Raw genomic sequence first — 21,867 nt, forward strand, 5'->3', positions numbered from 1 at the left:
CCTACAAAGAATTCTCAACTCACCTCGATCTTTGTGAAAGATTTATATAGAATTTATATAATTTTGATAATATATCGCCCAAATAGGTTGGGCGGCTCGGTGGTGCATGTGATAAACGGCGCCAGTCCACACGGCCGGACCGGGTTCAAATCCCATCCGGACCGTCCCTCCGTAGCAAGGATTGACTATCCGGCTACGTGGTAAAATAAGTCTAGTAAGCCAGAAATGGCCGGCGTGACCTTGTAAGGTCGTTAAGCCAAGAAGAAGAAGAAGAAGATATAATTTTGAACCAGCCGGTGAGAGCAAATTGTGTGCTGAAAAAATCTTAAATTCAAATGTTAAACAACATTCATTAACAGAACAGAGACGAAATAGCTTAACAGTTTTAATAATATTTTAGGAGTTGAATGTAAAGTTTTATCCACTAGTTTGGATTCTGTAATCTAGTTAATCTATAATTCCACAAGTACTTGAATGTTGTAACATTCTTAAGAATCTAATTTTCATAGTACTTACAGTTACTTTTATTCCACCATTTTGTAACACTTTTCATTCAATTGAAAATACTCGCTGGTTCACTCTTTCGTATGCTCCGTCGGAGACATCTTTATTCCCAATTCAATATTCTGCAGAAGTTACACCAAAGAGCTCGATAATTCATAGTTCACCATAATGGGTAGGACTACACTGGACAGCGATACCCTGCGATAGATTCGGATAATATGTTGCTAACGAGATAATGAGGAACTTACCATCCTGCATTTCATACGACGAGTTCGTTTTAGTTTGCGATATTCCAGCCATCTTTTCTCATTCGAAGAACATTCCTCATTCGAAATTGTTGCAACTATCACTTAGTACAAGCTGAAAAGAGATTAAGCACAAAGACCAAGCAATATCGTTTGCTGACGAATTTATCAACGGTACGAACACATAACAACCTGTTTCACACCACGCGAGGGAGATGCGCAAATGGTCGCTTGAGAGGTTACCCATCGGTGAGAAACGGCTGGTTCTTTCATATGCAGCACTTCCAAACTCTGTCCACACGGAGAGCATCGCTGCGATACGTTTGTGTTGTGTCTTTAAAATGTCGAACAGTGTTTAAGCAAAGAAACGTATTAAACATCGTGTTTTTTTTGTACGAATGCTCGCAAACAAAACGAGCAATTAGTGGTCAGATGCGTCAGACGGATGTATTGAGAGTCAGTTCAATCACTAGAATTCTACTGGAGGGCGTTTTCAAATAAAATAACATATGCTTTGGCAATAGTAAACTTGCACGAATGTGTAAATAAATAACGAAACATTAGATAATTCGTTCACTACCTCTTATGCACAGCGCTTCAGCATCAACCTCCCGTGAGCGGGGCGTGCCGTGGAATTATTGCCCACAAAAAGAGAGACCTAATCCATGAACGGGGATGCATGCTTCTCTATCTGTGCGACGGTTGTGGATCTTGTGGAGGATGATTTAAAAATATGATTAGTATGTTTTTACCCATTTAGCTTCCTATCTAGAATGTGGCTATAATTGTGAAATGATTACTTTCATCACAGCACCGTGCCGGTACAACTTGCGTGATCCCGACTAGGACACCAGTTTTAGCTTGCCGGTTTCAAGCCACGCGATCTCGGTGCCGGTTCGCCCAACTGAGGGAATGCATTTGGGAAATGCCGCATTTTCAACATCAGTTGCTGAAACGAGATAAAGCAATGTAATTAAATCCGTCTTACAGGGCACGGTAGCTATTCTGAATAATGACAATGTAATTTAGACTCTTCGAATTTCTCTATTTTAGATAGAGTTTAGTTTTATCCTCATAAAGAAGGAATTATTTTTTATTATTTTCGCGTTCGCTTGATCTCTTTCTCTCTCGCTCTCTATGTTTATGTATTTTTTTTTGTTGCTGTATTTGTTATTGCATCTTCAAACAAAATCATTCTCACATTATTTATCTTTATATTACTATCAGCTATTGACTCAAAAGTATTAGAAACGATTGGCGTAAAATATTAAAAAAAAAGTTATTCAAGATAATCTAAAACCATCATTTGTCCCAATATCTGCTTCATGAAGAATACGAACGGTTCCAAATATGTAGTGATAACACGGTTTTGAAACTAAAGATTGGCAGATTTCAGTAAACTCATGCATCATGATCATCTAATACTTTGTTCTGCTCTGGCGCGTTTTGATAGTCATTACGATTACGGGAAAAATTGATTTTACGTTGAAAAACAATAAAAAAAAACAAGGAACCATAGTTTGTGTTCTGTTTTTGACCGATAATTGCTAAATTTTACAATAGTTATTCTGTAACTTCTAATCCCGCATTGCATTAGATATATAATATATATGGTGGATTAAGGTTACTACATGAGTGGCGTTTTAGTTGTTTACCTCTCTTATTTTTGCTTCGTGAAAAAACAAGAGCAAATGTTTTTCTACAACGTTTCTCATCATGGGCTTCTTCGTATGATAAGCACACACACTTCAATTCCTACGAATGCATGATGAGTGCATCAGATACGGGGTTGGAGCCTTCCTTCATCGTTCGATGAACAACCGGGCAGGGTGTGTGTGTGTGCGTGCGCGGATGAAGAAGTGTTGATCAGTGAAGCGTAAGTAAGAAAAGGATCGTTAATAGTGTGCATTTTGCTGATGTTGAGAAAGTCGGTGATCCATCAATTGGAAGGAAAATACTTCCGTTGCGTGTTCGGTTGAATGATTCCGTGACAGGTTGGGTACGTCCGTTCCCTTAGATCTTATCTTGAATGAACGGATGTGCCAGTGCGTGATTCAGTGAAATTCGCTTTGCCGGATCGAGCGCAAACACTTTGTCCAACAAATCCTTCAGTTGTGACACTTTCCGTATCTGGTCGTCTGGGAGATTTTGTCCAGCGATCAATTCCTGTTGCAGATCCCTCGTTGGTTTGATCATTGATACTACCACCACCTTTTCCTACACGAATACACAAGAATATAAGAGAAAAAAGATATTAATATTTTGTGACAAATAACAAAAAAATAATTAATTTTAATTGTTTTTTGAGGTACTGCATCAAACTGTAGAATTAACAATATTTCAGATAAAATGTGAGTTTTAAAATAAATAAGTAAATAATATATGACTTTAAATTATTATTTAAAGATTCACGAATTAAAGATTCACGAATTAAAGATTCACTTTTTCGTACGAAAGAAAACGATCACTTTTGATAATTTCTACAAATCGAATAAATTATGCATCAAAACTTCTTTTTAAAAACTTAAGAAATTAATTGATTTATCATTTCATTTATAAAAATGACTTTATTTAAGATGCAAAAAATCATGCTCGGATAAATGACTATTTCATAAGGTTTATTAAAGTTTAGCTCACTTTAAATGAGTCAATATTAACGAAAGATGAAAATTAAATTAAAGATTTACTAGAGAAAATACTACTTTCTACACGAGTTACGTGCTTCAACAAGCAAGATTCAACATTGTTCTGAAAGAGCATTAAATAAAAGAGTACATAGAGTAAGTATAATAAGTAATAGGGATATTATTGAAAAATTGTCTCAAAAACAGAAAAAATGAAGTTGATACATCGTTGCATTTAAAGAAATAAATGATGAACATTTAAATGACTTAAAAAAAGATAATTTATAAAAATGTCCAATGAAATATGTTATAAGAAGTTGTACATTGCTCCGAAAATAGCAGAAATTGAAAATAAGAGTACACAATTGTGCTCTTAACCGTAACATTACCGTAATGTTGTATAGCATCCCCTTTTTGTCTACATAAGTTCCTAGGAAAAAGGAAATGTTATACAAATTCATAAACAACGCGTTGAACTTAATACATTTTACGACACTTTCTGCCTAACGTTCAAACCAACAATTTGAAATAAATCAGATGCTAAACATAACAAAAATAGTAGGAAATTAATAGTGATGATAGAATGTACACGAAAAAACGTTTACAAGTAGAATTACTCTACCACAAAACTAGGAAACTGGGAAACGTAGGAAACTTACCCGTTCGGTGATCTTATCTATCTCGTGCGATAGAAAGTTACAGTTCGGGTCGAAATGTTGATCCTTAAATTGGCCCTTGCGTATCAGCTTGTTCGGTATCTTGCCTTTCAGATCCATGAAAAATTTAAGCATTTGATTATTGGACTGACCACTAAACAAGATCTTGCCCGTGTACAACTCATAGATGGAGCATCCGGCCGACCACATATCGATACCGTAATCGTACGCCAGACCGAGAATGATTTCCGGCGCACGGTAAAACCGCGACACCAGGTACGGTGTAATTTCGTTATCCGTTATCGACGAAGCCGATCCAAAGTCACACAGCTTCAGCACCAGATTGTTTTCGTTCACCAGTATGTTGTCCGGTTTGATGTCCGCATGAAGAATTCCGGTCTTTTTCAACAGCTTGAGCGCTAGCAGTAGTTGCTGGGTGTAGCTACGCACGGCTTTAATGTGTAGTCCTACATTTTTGCCATACTTTTTCAACACTTCGCGCAGATTCATCGACAACGGCTCCAGAACCATGCACAGATGCTTTCATGGAGGGATGGGTGCATTTTGAAAGAAAACGAAAATATGCGTTGTAAGCAATGGTAAATTAAAAATATAACAATTGCAAACAGTGATTCGCACGTACCTGTTTGTGGAAAAAGTGTCTGTATAAACGTAGACAGTGATATCGATCGCTGGGATCTGCGTCGTTGAGTTTCTTCAATATATCCAACTCTCTCAAGCCCGTTTTATGCCTAAACAGTATCAAAAATGTGATCAGTAGGAACATCTGTGGTCTAAATAACATTATTTTGTGATGAAATACTACTTACATGATCTCATTGTTGCGAATGATTTTAACCGCCACGAAAGCATTGCCGCGAGCCTGATCTCTCGCCTTCACTACCGTACTGAACACGCCCTGTCCCGTGTAGTTAGCGACCACGTACCGGTTGTCCAGGATTTCACCGATTCGCACACGATAGTAACCTTCCGCATCGTCCCAGTTGTCCGTCAGGGCCGGATTCTCGTGCGCCTGCTTGTTCGCCACAACCGTACCCGGTGAGTCGAAGTTCGAGTCGATGTCCTGTTCGGCAAACATGTCCCATTCGGGGCGTTTAGAATTTTCTTTCGCAGTATTTTTCGGTTCCTTACTCTGCCTGTCCAGATCTTTCGGTGGTTCGGGTGATTCTTTCGGCTTACGTTCTACCTTATCCATCAGATCCTTCCGCTCGTTCGGTATCGGTGGGGTAAGCGATTGATCTGTGCCGTCCCGATCCCGGTCGTCCGCCCGTTGGCTGTGGATGATGGTCGCTTCGCGGCTATCGTTACGCGATGACGGCGCTGTACTGCCCATACTGACCTGTCTAAGCTCGGGAGGTTCCACCGTTTCCATCATCGTATTGCTGTCCTCATTCACAACACCCAGTTTCTGCGAATGGAACCAAACACAACACAATGGAATGTACAAGTGTAACAAAAACTTTTTAAGGACACCATTTACCTTGAGCAGGGCTTCCCGTTCTTTGCGTCTTTTCTCAATAATCTTTTCCTCGTCCTCTTCGTCGTCGATATCGATGTCGGCTATTTCGCTTTCGCTGCTTGACTCCTTCTGCTGCTTCAGACCCTCACTAAGCGAGTCTTTAAAGCGATCATCATCCATTTTACGACCCTTTCCACCGCCGCGTCCATCACGCCCATTACGCTGCATCCCGCGACCATAATCTCGATCACGGTCCCTATCACGGCCACGATCCCTTTCCCGATCTATTCTACCGCCCGCACCGCGCATGTCGCGATCACGGCTTCTACTACGGCCACGGAAACGGTCACGCGAACCCAACCTACCGCCACCGCCACGACCACGATCACGCTCAAGCGAACGTCTGTCTCGGCTCCTTTCGCGAGGCGAATATCCGCGTCGATCACGTCGTCTTTCCAGCGAACGGTCACGTTCCCGTTGACGTACTCGCGCCCGCTCACGATCACGCTCCCGATCCCTTTCCCGTGCTTTCTCTCGCTCGTACCGCTCTTCGGCCATGCGTCGCTTGTAATTATCCTCCTCCCTGTTACGCCGCTCTTCCCTCGCTCGCATTTCCCGCTCACGATCACGATCCCGGTCCAGCTGTCGGGCCCGTGCTTCGGACGGATGCTGCTGATGGTCCTTAGCCTTCTTGCTTTCAACTTCTGCATTCGTTCCCCTGTGTACAGCTTGAAGCTCCTCCTTGCCACCTTTTGAAGCACGATTTACCACATTGGACGATCTTTTGCGTGCCTGTTCGTTAAGGTCCGGTGTCGAATCTCCATCGATAGTGATGACGGCTGTTTCGCCAGCTTCAATCCGCTTCTTCTTGGCGGGTCGCTCCCTGGAGTTCGATTCGTTCCTTGCCATCTTGTCCAGCCCATCGTCTTCTTCGTCCGTTGCATACTCACCGAGCCGTGCCTGTAGCAACGCTTTCTGTCGCATCAGATCCTCCAAATTGAGCTCATCGTCCTCGATGACGGCAACATCCGGGCTGGGTGCATCTTCCATCGCCGTCCCATCGCTTTCGCTTTCCACCGAAACGACATCCTCCTTGCGCTTGTCTAAATCTTGCGTCAACATTTGCACCAGCTTATCAGGATCGGTAGAAATGTGACCTTTACGCTTCTCAGCTACAACCGCCTTCGTGCTGCCATTGTTTTTCGAACGTGCCGCATGGTCGTTTCCTCTCAGCCGCTCATCACCCTCGCCACCTTCGATGGATTGTTTAACTCGCGATGTGACCTCCACCACTTTGCGGGATGAATCAGCAGGCGCACCGTTTCTGGCCAGTTCCCCTTCGGTGCTACTTTCATCCTCATCCTCACCACGATGCTTTCGTTTGTGTTTTTTATGCTTTTTTGGCTTGTGCTGCTTGTCCCCTTTCTCCGCTTTGGAGGATTTTTTGTGCCGCTTGTGTTTTTTGTGTTTGCGTGTGTTACTGCTTTGCTTGTATTCCGCCGCCAGTTTGTTCTGCGGGCTTTGGTCCTCTTCGGTGTCGCTATCATCGGATGCGATGCTGCTGGAAGGTGTACAGAAATGTAAAAAAAAAACAAAAACCCTTACCCAACACACTACTGGCCTTAGTCACTACACTTACATCACTTCACGGGAAGTCATTTGAAGCGGTGTTCCAACTTTGCTGGTAAAACTCACGATGAAATTACACTTCTACTACCACCACTGTACCCTAAGCAAAGGGATGCGTAATGCGTTACTGTGGCAATTGTTTAATAACGCACTAATGAACAAAACAAGGTCGCCGTTCTAATGATATCGAATTGGCCACTGTACTTTAGATCAGCAGAGAGGAAAATGCACAGGGAATATGTTTTATAAACAAGCCACTTTGTATAATCGAAGCAATATATTTTGTAAAATCAGCAAACTTTGGGATCAGATTGGTACGGGCTCGAACATCACAGCCAATCTGACAGCTGGGAAGGGAAGAAAGATTTGACATTTGGGTGACTTGAATTGTCAAAATGAATATACACCAGGTTAGGTCATTACAACAAATGGCGCATAAACTGCTCGAAAATACACAATTACAATTTAAAAAATCGAGCAGTAAAAATTTGAAAAATTATCCAAAACCCAAGATACCCCCCAAATAACAATTGACAGCTATCTTGTAGGCACGAGGGGTACAAAAATACAGGAGCATGCTGCGGGGGGTTGTGGTGATTTCAAGGCATGCGGTTGATGTGTCGAGAGAAAGAGATGGAAGATGAATAGACAGAGTGAGAATGATGATTATCAAAGTTGACACAGAAAAATTACAGACACCATCAAAAACGCGCCAAAAAATTCAAACGTGCTGCACGCAAATTTTGCTAGAGTCGAAAAATTAAATATCAATTGTCTTCTGAGTTTATCCTACGCGTTTTCAAAACACAACAGTGCTGTGATTCGTAGTTTTTTCGGTGTAAATCATGGAAAACGTGAAAAGAGTGAAGAAATCCGGTATGGTCAACAAGTTGGGCAAAGCATTGTGGGCACATTATGAACGGCAATGTGGTGATGAGCATCAAGGTGAACCAAGCATACAGCAAAATACTCCAGGTATTTTTTATTATGTAACTAATGTAACTAATGATGAAAGTAATTAATGAATATTGTTTCATAGCTTCAGTAACACAGCCCCCTTCTTATGTTGAAGAGTACCTCGAAGATATGCCGGATGAAGGTGAAATGTTTTTAGAGGAAGAACTCTTAAGCAACGGCGATGATGTAGACGAGGATGTGGATTTCCTAGATCTACCACAAATGAATGACGATGAGCAGCATGAGGATGAAAATGAGTTTATCGAAGATGAGTCAAATCTGTTTGTTAGAAAACTGCGAATTTGGGCTCTATCACATAGAGTAACCCATGTGGCTTTAAAGGAATTATTGTTAATATTGTCGGATATTGATGGTCTGCATATCCCACAAGATCCAAGGACATTATTAAAGACGCCAAAGGCGGTAGGAAAAGAGATTACGACAGTTTCGGGAGGAGAGATGTGGTACCAGGGAATCGAAAAATTTTTAAAGCATCATTTTCGGTAAGTATCCCATGTTGTTAGGGGTATTCTTTGCTATTTTTTCCATTATCTACAAATATATAAACGATATGTTTCATTTTAGATCTATTACCCCTTCCGTTGATGTGTTCGTTATTAATCTCTTCGTGGACGGCCTTCCTTTACATAACAGTTCTCCCACCGAATTTTGGCCAATTATGATGCAGCTTTACGAACAGCCGGAAGTTCCTATCTTAACGTTAGGAATATATTGCGGATCGTCGAAACCACACAATGTGGAGGACTACCTACGGCCTCTAGTAGTTGATTTGAACCACGCAATAGAAGAAGGAATTGTGATCAACCGAAAGAAGATCAACATATGTTTAAGAGCATTTATTGCTGATACCCCGGCACGAACATTCATAAAAGGTATTTATAAAAGTATATATTTTTTGTGAAATGCTTACAACCGTTTTGTTAATATTTCAGGAGTAGCAGCTCACAACGGTTATCAAGGCTGTACAAAATGCAAAATTGCGGGAAGATATTGCAAAGCAGGACGAAAGATTATTTTCGAAGGAGTAGCTGCCGAGCGGACGGATGCTGAATTTAGAGGTGGAAATTACATCATAGGGCATCAAAACAAATTGACACCACTTTTAGACGTAAAAGGATTAGATGTAGTTAAACAAATTTTAGTGGCAGACGAATTGCATATAATCCATTTAGGAATAATACGAAAATTATTGAAAGGCTACACAGTAGGAGCTTTATCTCCGTTTGAAAAATGGAATCATGAAGAAATTTCAGAATTTTCAAAAACTTTGGTTAGTATAGAGTTACCAGCTGAAATTCATCGAGTTGTTAGACCGCTACAACATGTAGCATATTGGAAGGGTACCGAGTACCGCACTTTTTTAAACCATATTGGAATACCGTTTCTTAAAGGACGAATTAATGATGCAGCTTACCATCATTTCAAACTTTTTTATGTAGCTATTACTTTATTTTCAAGTCAACATTTTGCTAGCTACTGGAAACACGCGGGTAAATTATTAGAAAAATTTGTAGTTGATTATAGCGATGTTTACGATAGAAAGTACTTGACTAGTAATGTTCATAATTTATTGCACATTGAAGCAGATGTAACAATGTTCGGGGCCCTTCCAACGATTTCGTCTTATCCTTTTGAAAACAGGTTGCAATTCATAAAAAAATTGATTAGAACGGGGCACAGGACTTTGAGTCAGGTTATTTGCAGGTTAACTGAGCTGAACCAAGTCGAAAATGAAATGAGTAAAGACAGATCAGAATATCCACACTTAAAATACAAAAAAAATGAAGTAATTTTGCAAGTAAAACCAAATTTCGTATTAAGGACAGGAAATAGGAATGGTTTTTTTTTAACAATCGAAAATGATGTCTTTAAATATAGCACAGCATTCATTGAAAACGGTACAATTATTATAGAAGGATACAAATTGCTAATTAAGCAATCGTCATTTTCCTATCCTTTAAGCGCCGATGTTATTTATAATTTTGATTTCAAAATAACAGATGTAGCAGTTGAGACGGAAAAGGTAGCGTTAAACGATGTTAAGTGTAAGTTGGTAGCAGTTTCTTTGGATAGAGGAAAAACGTATCATTTAAGCCCACTCTTACACACACTGATAGTATAGGTGATAGTAAGAGGGAAGGATGTGAACTTATACTAATGTTAACAAATCAAATCGACTAATGTAATAAATCAAATCGAAACGATGGCATTATTGTTAGTTCAATTCTTTATTTAAGTTCATTTAATACAAGTAATCCAAAAATACGGCTTGGCCGTTCCTTATGAAAAAAATAAAGGTAATCAACAATTAGTCTTCATATTCTATGTCTAAATTTTCGCTGTCGCTATCTCTTGATGACACTACCGTGCATTGTACTCCTTTATCTTCGTGTTTTGGTCCACAGTTATACAACTTATTTACAAAAAAATTCTTAACATGTTCGTCCGTTAAATCGAGGAACTTCGTTCCTCCTACAAACTTGAACAAATGTAGCACATATGTGTATTGTGAAAGTTGTACTTTCTTCTGACGAATACCGCGTCCTGTCCAACTACATTTTCTCAAAAAATAGTTGTCAAATAACAAATCTAACACAATTTTTAATCTTTTGTCCACATCAGTTATGCAGCCTACTATTTTCCCTAGTTGTGTTATTGTGTGGCCCATAAACAACGTATCTTTTTCTAATCGACTGTTAAATTCAATAAGAGAAGATTCGTTCCATATTTTTTCAATGTCAAAGTTATGTGGCACAGTATGCTCTTTGGCACAAACGCTATTCATTATTATGCGGATTTCGGGAGTTATTTCTCGTAATGCTTCGCATATTACATCCAGCTTTCGCTCTATTCGATTAGCTTGGAGCGAAGAAATGGTCGCAGTATTGTTTAAGGAATTACTAGTAGGAGAACAAGGATTGGTCACGCATGCAACTTTTTTTTGTGGAGGATCAAAACTAAGCGATGTTGAAGATCTTTTTTGTGACTTCTTTGATGCTATGGATTTTTGGATAAGACGTGGAGAATTAAGTAAAGAGTTTTGATCAAATATAGGAGTAGGGGAGCATGATGATGGTACTGTATGTTTTCCTGATTGCAATTTTGTTGGCGTTACCGTCACTGGCGTGACCGGCAGTGTTCGAGTTGGAAGGGAGTGTGAGGATGATGATGGTCCTGTATGCTTTCCTAACTGCAATTTTGATAGAATCTCTGGCTTTACCGGCAGTGTTCGGGTTGGAAGGGAGTGTGAGGATGATGATGGTCCTGTATGCTTTCCTAACTGCAATTTTGATGGAATCGCTGGCATCACCGGCAATTTTTGAATTGGTCTGGAATCTATCAAGGAAGCTTTTTCACTATTGAACAGCGGAGGAGGAGATGTTGATGCAATAGGTAACCGGTCCGTCGATTTATTTTGCGACTCCCTTATTGTATCTATAATGAAATGAACGAAGATTGTCATCTCTAAATAAAGCGACTTTTACACACGGCAGAGCGTATACCTAGAATAGCCGTGAGCCATGAGCGCTGCTCAAACACAACGAGGTACGTACCCATGAATCTAATAATAATCTTCCACTTTACTCCAGAAATCAGCGTGAAAAAAGAATCACCGAACGCCGAACGAAACCGGATAAGGAACAACGAGAGGCTGAACCCGAACGAACGATAGAAAAAGAAAGACAAAAGAAACAGCGCAAGCAAGAAAAGCACACACATGTTTTTTTTGCGCGCAACAAATCTATAACAAAAAAGGTAGCATCACGAAGGTACCCATGACACTTCTAATTCGTGACGTCACAACATTGTTATGCGACCTGACCAAAACGATATTCTAACCATAGCTGTCCAATTCCCTCCACCAGCTGAAATGGAGGAATGGTGAATTTGATTTTGTGGTGAAAATGTCACTTGGGCCACACAACAATCGAGCTGTAAAATGTATGGGACGCTGTCAATTTTGCTGCCGTTTGTATGGGAGAGCGCGCTGTCAGGCAATATTTTTACCCCCGCCAACGCTGTTTCATTGCCTCTTCCTCCCGTGTGTCTATCGTTCGATATCGTCTGACGGTTTCTTCCTTAGCTCTTCTTCGTCTGCTTTGCTTTTTTATGCCTGGCTATACATTCACATTTTCTCTCGCACTCACTCTTGAGTTTTGTTTTGAAATAACTGCCACCATTATTGTTTACGCTCGTTCAAGTGTTTCATCATGTATGCTAAAAAACTGAAAAAATCAGGACAATTAGCCAAAATCCGAAAAGCTAATGAATCCAACTTTCAACGTGAATCAAATTCATCAGATCCACCAAGTAAGATATCAATGGTAGTTGAATTAGAGTGCCATACATTCATTTTTTTCGTTTGTTTGTTTGTGCAGTCGTTCCCACAACATCTGATGATATCATCGAAGAAGCCGTCGAGAATAATAGTGAAGTTCTTTTGGACGAAGATGCTGGAGATTCTAGCGAACCATCCGACGACAGTGAACCAGAAATTGCTTTCGGGAACAAACCGTTTAAAGATTTGCTTCGGCTGTGGGCACTTTCCTACAATGTTCCGCTGAAAACTTTAACCGCGCTGCTAAAACTATTGGACCACAGTACTGATTTCAACCTCCCTAAGGATGCGAGAACATTTTTAAAAACGCCAATTTTGATATCGAATCAAATCGCAAATGTTGCTGGCGGGCAGCTGTGGTACTATGGGGTAGAAAAATGCTTACAGCATTACTTCGGGTGAGTATGTTTGATTTTACCTGTTTATGTAAGGTAAAATCTAACAGATGTTTCTGTATTTCAGCAAAGAGACACCTGCAACAAGTTTAATTGCTTTAAACTTGTCAATGGATGGATTGCCCTTACACAACAGTGGACCGACTGAGATGTGGCCTATACTTATGTCCTTGCCTCATTTGAAACCAATGCCAGTGTTGGTTGTTGGAATCTATTGTGGGTCATCAAAGCCAGATAATATTGAAAGTTATCTTAGGCCGTTGGTTGATGAATTAAATTTTCTTCTGGATCAAGGCACAAACATCAACGGAAAATTGGTCGACATTCAGTTACATGCCATTATAGCTGATTCTCCGGCACGATCATTTCTAAAGGGTAAGTAAGTGTTTGAGATCAATCTATGTGTTCTATGTAGTCATGAAAACTATTACCATTGATTTATGCTCTTAATTGTTTTTACAGGAGTCGCATATCACGGTTCAAGGCATGGCTGCATGAAATGCAAGAGCATCGGAACACATTTGAAAAGCGCCAGAAAGGTTGTGTACCAAAGCGTGTGTGCAGATCTCCGTACTGATAAAGAGTTTCGAGATGGTGTGTATAAGGAGCATTATAGATGTAGAAGTCCATTATTAGATCTTAATGATTTCGATATGATTTATAATTTTGTAGTAGCAGACTTACTTCATCTAATAGATTTAGGAATAGTCAGAAAATTATTATGGGGTTGGGTATTTGGCACCCTAAAACCATTTAAAAAATGGAAACCTTCTAAGCAACGCATGATATCGGAGCAACTGATAAATATTAAATTCCCAAGCGAAATGAATCGGCAATTACGATCTTTGCGTTATTTAAAGTATTGGAAAGGGAAAGAGTATGGAAACTTTTTCCGTCATGTTAGCATTCCGATATTAAGTGCCAATCTCAACACACGAGTTTTCGATCATTTCAAACTATTGTACGTTGCAGTTATACTACTGACCTCTAAGACATTTCAACAGCATTGGGCATATGCAGGTATCTTACTGGAAAGGTTTGTTGGTCAATTTGGCAACATTTACCATGAACATCATGTGACCAGTAACGTTCGTAACTTGCTTCATGTTTTGGTTGATGTGCATAGGTTTGGGCCATTAAGTGATATTTCTACATATCCGTTTGAAAACAAATTATTTTCTATCAAAAAATTAGTCAGGAGTGCGCCTCACCCTCTACCACAAGTTGCTAACCGTATAGTTGAGCTAAAAGAAGTGGAAGTTGCTACAAATGATCCAAAACATACATTTCCCATGATAAAAATGATAAAAGATGAAGTCATACTGCAGGTGAATGAAAACTTTTTACTACGCAAAAATAATAAAAACTCATGGTTTTTGACTAAAGACCTCACAATAATTCAATACCATAGCGCATCAGAATACTCCGATGGTTATAAAATAGAGGGTTATAAAGTTTTGATAAAAGAAAACACATTTGAAGATCCCCTTATCTCTGATATCATATATAATTATAAGGCAAAAGTATCGGATGTATCATCTACATTAAGCCATGTATTAGTTAGCGATATTAAGTGTAAATTAGTGTGTATAGTCTTAAATAACGAATTTTTTTTCACTCCTCTTGTTCATACTATTGTAAGCGATTAAAATTAATGTATGTACATAAAATATGTAATATATTTAAGAAATATTAAACATTAATCTTTCAGTTCAAAAATATATTGAATACGTTTATTCTTCATAATATTTCATACCTTTTAAACATGTTAAACATGTTTTGATCAACAATTCAGTAGTTATATTATACTTTTTGGTAACGTCTTTTCCTGTGTTATTGTTGTTATAGTTTTTTTAAGTATTACGAATAACGGATTGAGGAGTGGAAATTTCGCTTAACTCAATCCTGTCTCGGGGTTGCGGGGTGGAACTGATCATCATTTATAAGCGCCTTTTTTTGTGGCAGCTTGTTTTTCTAATTCCTTGCGCCTTAGCTCTAGCTACTCCGTGGGATAACTTTTTTAGAAAAAATGTTTTAACACAATCATCTGTTGGCATTTGAAACTTATTTCCGGCAAAAGATTTGAAAAAATTAATAAAATTACTGTACTCTTTTAGTGCTATTTTTTTGTCTGTCTTACCTTTGCCACTCCAGCTACATGTGCTAAAAAAATGACGATCGAAGAGGAGATCTAATGCTTCGTGCATTCGATTATCCAAGTCTTGTTCTGTGACTCTCATGCTAAGCCATTCAATTCCGCTATTGTAGAAAATTGGATCCTGTCCAAGTTTATCATTAAATTGTTGAAAGTTTTCTAAACAATCTATTTGAGTAAACTCAAAATTAATCCGTCTAACGGTTGTGTTACTACAACATACGTGATCTAATAGACAGTCTACTTTAACTTCAATATTCTCTAGTTTTTTAAGTATCTTTTCTAGCATTTGATTTTCCTGCATATTAGAACGAGAATTTGTAGCCGAATCGTCTGTCGCTGAATGAAAATTGTTTTTTCCCAACACTCCGGAAGCATAACTGTGTTCGGTGTAGTTTCGTCCTTGGTTTTCTTTGCCATCGAAATGAAATGACTTTGTCGATGATGTAGATGGTGCCAAAAAGGATTGGGTTGATTCAGTCGATCTATTTTGTTGTTCCATAGTAGTTGATGTAGAAGAAACTATCAATGCACTACGTGTTGGAGTTATTGGTACCGGGGGTGGTGGAACTATTGCTACAATGCCAGGCACAATTTTCGGTGTGATGGGAGATGTTATTATCCGCACAGAACTATTGCAATGGTTTAGATTTACATTATTTTCTGCACTATATGTGATAGGTGTAATAATTTTTGCACTTTTTTCGTTGTTATGCATAAGTGGTGCATCAATCGTCGATGAAGTTTCAATGCAGTTCTCCATAGATGCACGCGTTGCTGTTGCACTTTCGTCAGTTTTCCAACGACGCATGATGTCTGTGAGTGAAAAGCATAAATTAATATTGGGCAACTAACTGATTCGATCCCAATCACCTCAACAGTTCAATGCGTAACGCGCTAGTTATGCATCGCAGATGATTCCATGGATCGATCCCAGGTATAACTTACACACTTGATATGAAATAAAAATTCACTCTCCACTTTCCTTGCAGCAAGCAGTAGCACAACACGACAATCAGAAGAATGGGAAACTCTACTCAGATACAAGCTCACACCAAGTCAAGTCCTGTCCTATCGCTCTTTCCGAAGAATAACGGTTACTGCACAATAGCATAGTAGAATGGGTGGGGAGAGTGCGAGCAGCAGAAACAAATACTGTACACTCTGAAGAGTGGTAAATAACAAATGCCAATAGTAAAGTCGCTGGAGAGAGAAGGAGATGGAGAATGTCAGAAGTAAACACGTGCTGAGGTTTCTTTTTTTATTTTCCATGTTTTTGATATGCTCTTCTTTACCTTCCACTACTGTTACCTTTCATTTTCATAGCTCTTTAAAAAAAACATGGCGTCTGCATTAAACGTCATCGGGTCCCAGGCACTAATAGGCGGCTGAAGGGCCCTAACCCTGCGTAAAACTGAAGCTTATTGGGTTCTGTCATAGAATTAATGGGCTCTAGAACTGTACCCTTTGCCCAAGGGAAATTTCGCCAAGATTTATATGGGAAATTGTTGCGTGGGTAGCGATCTAATGGAAGTAATTATCTTTCTTTTTAAGAATAAAATATTGGTTAAATGGTATTGGTAGTAATTGGGGGGAAAATTGATCAAATGAATGCCTAATTATGTGTAATTATTGTTTAATCATCAAACTTACCAAGAAAAAGGGAGTTAAGCTAAAGTATACTAAATAGAGTAGGGAGTAGATTGCCTTGAAGGTGAACATTTTCGGGACTAATCCTCTACTCATAAGAGTTTCTGACTCTGCTGAAGAACAATTAAGGTGGGAAGGATTGCGATAAGGTCTATAAGATGTATGATAATCTGCCAATCTAAATTCTTCAGACTGGTTTGGGTTCGTTATGTTTGTAGAATTGCATTTCGTTAAATAGTTGAAATTTCAGCCTAAAAACACTACCCATTTCATATTTCTATCGACTTAAATTATCAGAAATCTTGTATTTTATTTCTAATGCTTATAACATTCTATAAGGAGAACAGGGGCATGGTGGTGCATGTGATAAACGGCGCCAGTCCACACGGCCGGACCGGGTTCAAATCCCATCCGGACCGTCCCCCCGTGGCAAGGACTGACTATCCGGCTACGTGGTAAAATAAGTCTAGTAAGCCAGAAATGGCCGGCGTGACCTGTAAGGTCGTTAAGCCAAGAAGAAGAAGAAGAAGGAGAACATGTTGAGAAGTCGTTCTTTTGACCTTTTTTCTTTTACTGTTTTTTTAAATATTGTAAACACTCTTTTTAGCAAATTTGATGATGTAAACAACCACTCAAGGCCATCGTACCCATCATCAGCAATCAAAAAGACATCAGGAAGGAGTACCTTATTTTTGGTCGAAAAGCAATGTTTTCCGCATATTGCCAAGTGCAGTGCGTTAGAAAACAATGTTAAAAATAGATTACGCGCGATCAATCCCCAGACAATAATGATTACATTTTCCGCTCTGTCAGACATGATGGAAGGAATACAAAACCAAAAATAAAAAAAAACAAAAACAAAAAACAAACCTACATTTTAAGCGATATCGTCACGAAAGTCAGTGATAATGTTTCCTGCAAGCGTCTCATGAGATTTCATCGACATGATAAAAATGCCCAAAAAATGCTAAAACATCGTTTGTCACATCTGTTGAATTGAAAGAGAATCATTCACATTAGCATGATGGATGGATGGGGCGGGTCAGGCTGTTTATCATGTTACAGTGATAATGGTACTGATGAATACTGGCCTATTTCTTGCATTCGCCGTAACTGTTAGCTTTCTTTGAATTTTACTATACGATAGCAGCGCCAAGGAAGCGATGGTTTTTGCATAATTTAAATACCAATTGCAGGTATGGATAGAAGGTAATTATGTTAATTTAACGCATAATTCGGAGAAAAGATACTCCAACTTGTATGTGAATATTATTTATCGTTTATAAAGAATAAGTATCGCTACTTGCGTAGGTAGTGAAATGTTTTGCATTTTGAAATGTCTTGCAATTTCAAAAGACGTAAACAATTCAATTGAAATCGTATCTTTATAGAAAAAGAATGTTTTTTGGAATTAGTTTTTAGTTCTACTTTTGATTTTTGATTGTAAATTATCTTCAAGTTTAAGATGTTTCCTCAAAACAAAACAAAAAAACAGCAAAAATAATGAGTTATTTACCACAAGTCAGTTCGCGTTTACCGAAAGAAGTGTCGCTCATCGTGGTAGGAACCTTTAAAGTAATTAGCATTACGATGGTCTGATTTAATCGGTGATTGAAACAAAACGCTCGAATAGTGTGTTTGTGAGTGTGTGGTCATATTCACTTCGCCTAATTACCCACTAACGTTAATTGATGTTAGTATGTTTTAAAGTTCGCCTTTGCAACACGGAAGCAACGGGGAGGAGGGAGGGTTCAAAACTTTGTATACATCTTTCAGTACATGCGATAGAGAAGCGTTTCGTAAGCGCGAATAGAACTGCCCCGAAGTAATAACCGTCCCAGGCTTATTGTTGTTCCATTAAAAAGTTGCTTCGACAAGGTTTTGCATCGACAAGAAGCTCCCCCGGCGTACTGGGTTCGAGTGTTTCCAACCATGGTAGGCGATGCTGGCGAATGGCGCAAAGTAAACAAACAGCCGACGGGAAGCATGGTTTGTGTCGAACTGTGAAATCATTTTACCCGTGCCATCTCTATCTCTACAAAGGCAAAACACCGGGCGTTTTTTTATCTTTTTGCTCCACCCCGTTGCTTCCATCGCTTATCCTTCGGATGTGATCTGTTGATCTTTTCTTCTTCTTTTTTCTTAATTATTATTATTTTGGTTTGTGTATAGCAGCGCGGCGTGTGGTCTCTGTTTTCTACGGTCAGCGTACCCATGAGCAAGAGCGTGAGAGAGATTTTCTCGAGCAAAAAACTGTGAGAGATGGTTTCGTCAAACACCCACCATCACTACTATGCATTATCCATGGTAACGGAAACAGATGTTTTGAAAATTGTGCAAAAAACCGTTACCGTGATGGAGGCGCCTAGTGGCGCACGTTGAATGCGTTGGTGGTAACGGAAGCATTCGCACGGTGGATGGCGTTTGCATAAACAATCCAACCGGTGGCAGAACCGATTCAGTTTGTGTGAGATTTTTGATTGCAAAAGAGCAAGAGAGAGCAACCGAGAGACGAGAGCATGAGAGTTTGTTCGTGAGAGAATAGGGAATGAAAAAAAGAAAGGATTCGACACGATCCGGTGATATACGTTTTGATAAATAACACGACTCACAGGCGACTAGATTCATTCGGTCTTTCGGAGTTGGTCGTACGCAACGGAAGGAATATTCCTTTTCTCGCTATAGCCACAGTGCATTTTCACGTGCGGATACATTCAATTTCAACGCCAGTAGTGTTACCTCTCGAAGCTCGAAGACGGTCAACCTTTAAAGGGGTTCCTTTGGAACGGTTTCGCGTTAGTAAAAATACCCAAAAGTTCGTGTGTCGTTGATAGGGCATTTTTCGTCTAGTGTTGTGCTTTGTGCGAGGTATATTCATCTTTCAGCCATTACGTTTAGTGTTTCGAGTGCAATAAATTATCACAAATAGATTGCTCCATTTTGGGACTTCTCCCACTCCCCCCAGCATCCCCATTCCATTGTGGATGAAGAGGTGGGAATGTGATCCGGTGGACACGGTAGTGTTTTAACGGTTTGCCGATTCGGAGGGAAGGTTCCAACAAAAGCCCCCCCCCCCCCCTCCCAAAAAAAGGGCTCGGATGGTGGTGTATTTGTTTTGAATATATTAAAAACATGCGGGTACAATTTGTTCCCGCGTGGCAAGTACCAAGCGCCCAGTAGATTGAGATAATAAATTTTGCACACTGCATACGTTTGCTCGAAACATTATTTACGGCCAACAAGCGCCTTATCTTCTGCGCCGGAGTTACAGGGAATAGTTTTCCCTGCTAAACATCACCACGCTTAATATCACGCGCAAGTAACCGAACTGTTTGTGAAGCGATTTTACACGGCAACTGATCGACCCGCGTCGGCAGCAGCAGCAGCAGCAGCATAATACGCAGCCCAGAAGAAAGTAGCTTCGAAGTGGTCCGTTGCTCGTTCATCATTTTTGGAGTACACTGCGGTACGGTCCCTCAGGCGGCCATCATTATACGTTGCTGACGGAGTGAAATTTCATCCAGTGCAGGTAAAACGTCAAGGGCGTGCGGGGGCAGAGGGAAAAGGGCACTGTAGTGCCGGTGTTGAAGGCTTTAGGCATGCATTCTTACACTCATGTGTCACGTTCACCTAATTGTTTCGTATATGCGATAGAGAGGCGGGTTTGATGTCTTCTTGCTTTACTTTCCTGCCAGTCGCATTTTGTTAAGCCCGGCCAGTCGAAAGCAATTAAGTTAATCAATTTTCGCTTAGCATTTTTATTCACGCTCATTAGCGAGATTTTGTCCCCGGACACGTGACGTGAGGGACAGGGTTAGCTTTGTTGTTGTAGGTCGTTGCCACAAAACGCACCATTTGTTAAGGTTTTGTCAATTTAATTGATGGTTAATTAAACAAACAGCTCGCCCTTGCTGTTTCAGAATGAAAGTGACACATGTTTTTTGTGTGTTTGTTGTTTTCTTTAGAAGGAACAAAGTTTATTTTATTTTGCTAATGAGGCGGATCGGTTTGCATGCTTTCGTTTCATTCGGAGAAGAAATTAAGACACAAAAGAGGTAGAACATTGCGAAGTGGGTTTTTTAGATTATGATTTTGTGATGAAATTATTGCTTTACGTTGGTTTGTATTCTTTGTGTGACGTAAAGGATAACATTTTAAAATTTAATCCAAATATAATTCTTCTGTTATTTTTGTGGGGAACATCCAGAACACACTCCTTTATAGAAATGTTGTCATAAAACTTTTATTATAATTATAAAATTCATAAGAATAATAATTGTTTGTAATAAAATTTCACCGAACAAAAAGCTTAATGGAGTCGCCCAGTAGTTTGTACAAAATAATTATTTTAAATGCAAGTATGTACATAGTGATTTTTTATTAAAATATGTAAAAACTCTATGACTGGAATGGCATTGAAATTTAATTTCAACTGCGAAAGCTTTTATTGGCTTTTTGCAACCAATTTCAAATGGACCATGGACCAAAGCCAAATGAAATGGACCATATGGGCCAATGCACCAACTTCTGGATTGTGAGTAGTTTTCCCATATATTTAAGTTTATCTGTAAGTATAGGTATAGAGACACTTTGTATCTCAAATTACTAAGATTTTTATATAATACAGTAACGTATAACATATGATAAATTAAAGCTTTTTTCAACGGAAGCTTTCAAACAGAGCAAATTAAATTTAAATTATTTGCCTGTTTTTTATGCAAACTTTAGACTATTTTGTGATATTTAAGGATTTTCATCAGAGCTGTACTAACACATAAAATTATAAAAAATCTACATTACGGAAATCTTAGCGTGCATTATTATTATTGTCAATTTCTTCTTGTTTAAAATTACCATGAAAAACATATAATTGAAAAAAAAAGTTGTTCCCGTTACAAACGTGTAATCATTGTTTGGTGGTGTAATGTTGCCATAAATAGTATATTAAATATCACTAAAATATTTACACCACTGTTTGAATCCTTACCGCTGATAGTAATGGGAAATGGGAAAGGCTGTTGATGAAAAAGTTAATATTTTATTATGCCATCCTGCTGCGTTCGAGCAGCTCTACGGGATAGTAAAATGGGGAAAGCTTGGTAGCGGTTTTATAAAGCTTCAAAAATTGTATTACGTTCTGATGTTGTTTTTTTTGCTTGTTCAAATCGTTTTGCACAAAATAAAAAAATAAATATTTTTATAAAAATTACAT

At 39.1% G+C, this 21,867-nt stretch overlaps 3 protein-coding genes and 1 long non-coding RNA gene across 10 annotated transcripts in view; 3 read left to right on the plus strand and 1 right to left on the minus strand.

Moving 5' to 3' along the window:
* Positions 1-574: 574 nt before the first annotated feature.
* On the minus strand, positions 575-7,502 carry LOC125771379 (serine/threonine-protein kinase PRP4 homolog). 6 transcript variants are annotated; one of them, XR_007419300.1, is made up of 9 exons: positions 7,149-7,502; positions 5,531-7,070; positions 4,860-5,458; positions 4,673-4,781; positions 4,033-4,569; positions 2,405-2,966; positions 1,550-1,698; positions 1,330-1,459; positions 575-1,083 (listed from the first exon to the last, which is right to left on the minus strand). XR_007419300.1 is itself a non-coding variant. In XM_049441926.1 (6 exons), exons 1-6 carry the CDS (start codon positions 7,166-7,168, stop codon positions 2,763-2,765), a joined length of 3,009 nt encoding a protein of 1,002 aa, XP_049297883.1. In that variant the 5' UTR covers positions 7,169-7,502; the 3' UTR covers positions 1,809-2,762. The 6 variants fall into 6 exon arrangements, 1 of the variants encoding a protein (XP_049297883.1); XR_007419302.1 differs by having other exon boundaries at positions 575-682; positions 753-1,459; XR_007419301.1 differs by having other exon boundaries at positions 575-687; positions 753-1,459.
* Positions 7,503-8,585: 1,083 nt separating this feature from the next.
* LOC125771383 (uncharacterized) lies at positions 8,586-9,396 on the plus strand. The gene is made up of 3 exons (XR_007419305.1): positions 8,586-8,598; positions 8,681-8,988; positions 9,049-9,396. It is a non-coding gene; the product is annotated as an uncharacterized LOC125771383 (long non-coding RNA).
* A 2,698-nt stretch (positions 9,397-12,094) lies between these two features.
* LOC125771381 (uncharacterized) lies at positions 12,095-14,499 on the plus strand. Of its 2 annotated transcripts, XM_049441927.1 has the most exons (4): positions 12,104-12,427; positions 12,496-12,853; positions 12,918-13,225; positions 13,313-14,499. In XM_049441927.1, the coding sequence occupies exons 1-4, from the start codon at positions 12,328-12,330 to the stop codon at positions 14,497-14,499; spliced, it is 1,953 nt and encodes a 650-aa protein (XP_049297884.1). In that variant the 5' UTR covers positions 12,104-12,327. The 2 variants fall into 2 exon arrangements, with proteins under 2 accessions (XP_049297885.1, XP_049297884.1); XM_049441928.1 differs by having other exon boundaries at positions 12,095-12,427; positions 12,918-14,397.
* A 4,499-nt stretch (positions 14,500-18,998) lies between these two features.
* LOC125771515 (G-protein coupled receptor dmsr-1) overlaps positions 18,999-21,867 on the plus strand; it is a 75,260-nt gene continuing 72,391 nt past the window's right edge. The window contains exon 1 of the mRNA XM_049442202.1: positions 18,999-20,184. The gene's annotated coding sequence lies outside the window, so the exon portion shown is untranslated. The remainder of the gene's footprint in view (positions 20,185-21,867) is intronic.

This window comes from Anopheles funestus, chromosome 3RL, assembly GCF_943734845.2.
Source record: "Anopheles funestus chromosome 3RL, idAnoFuneDA-416_04, whole genome shotgun sequence".
In the NCBI taxonomy this organism is placed as follows: Eukaryota; Metazoa; Arthropoda; class Insecta; order Diptera; family Culicidae; genus Anopheles; species Anopheles funestus.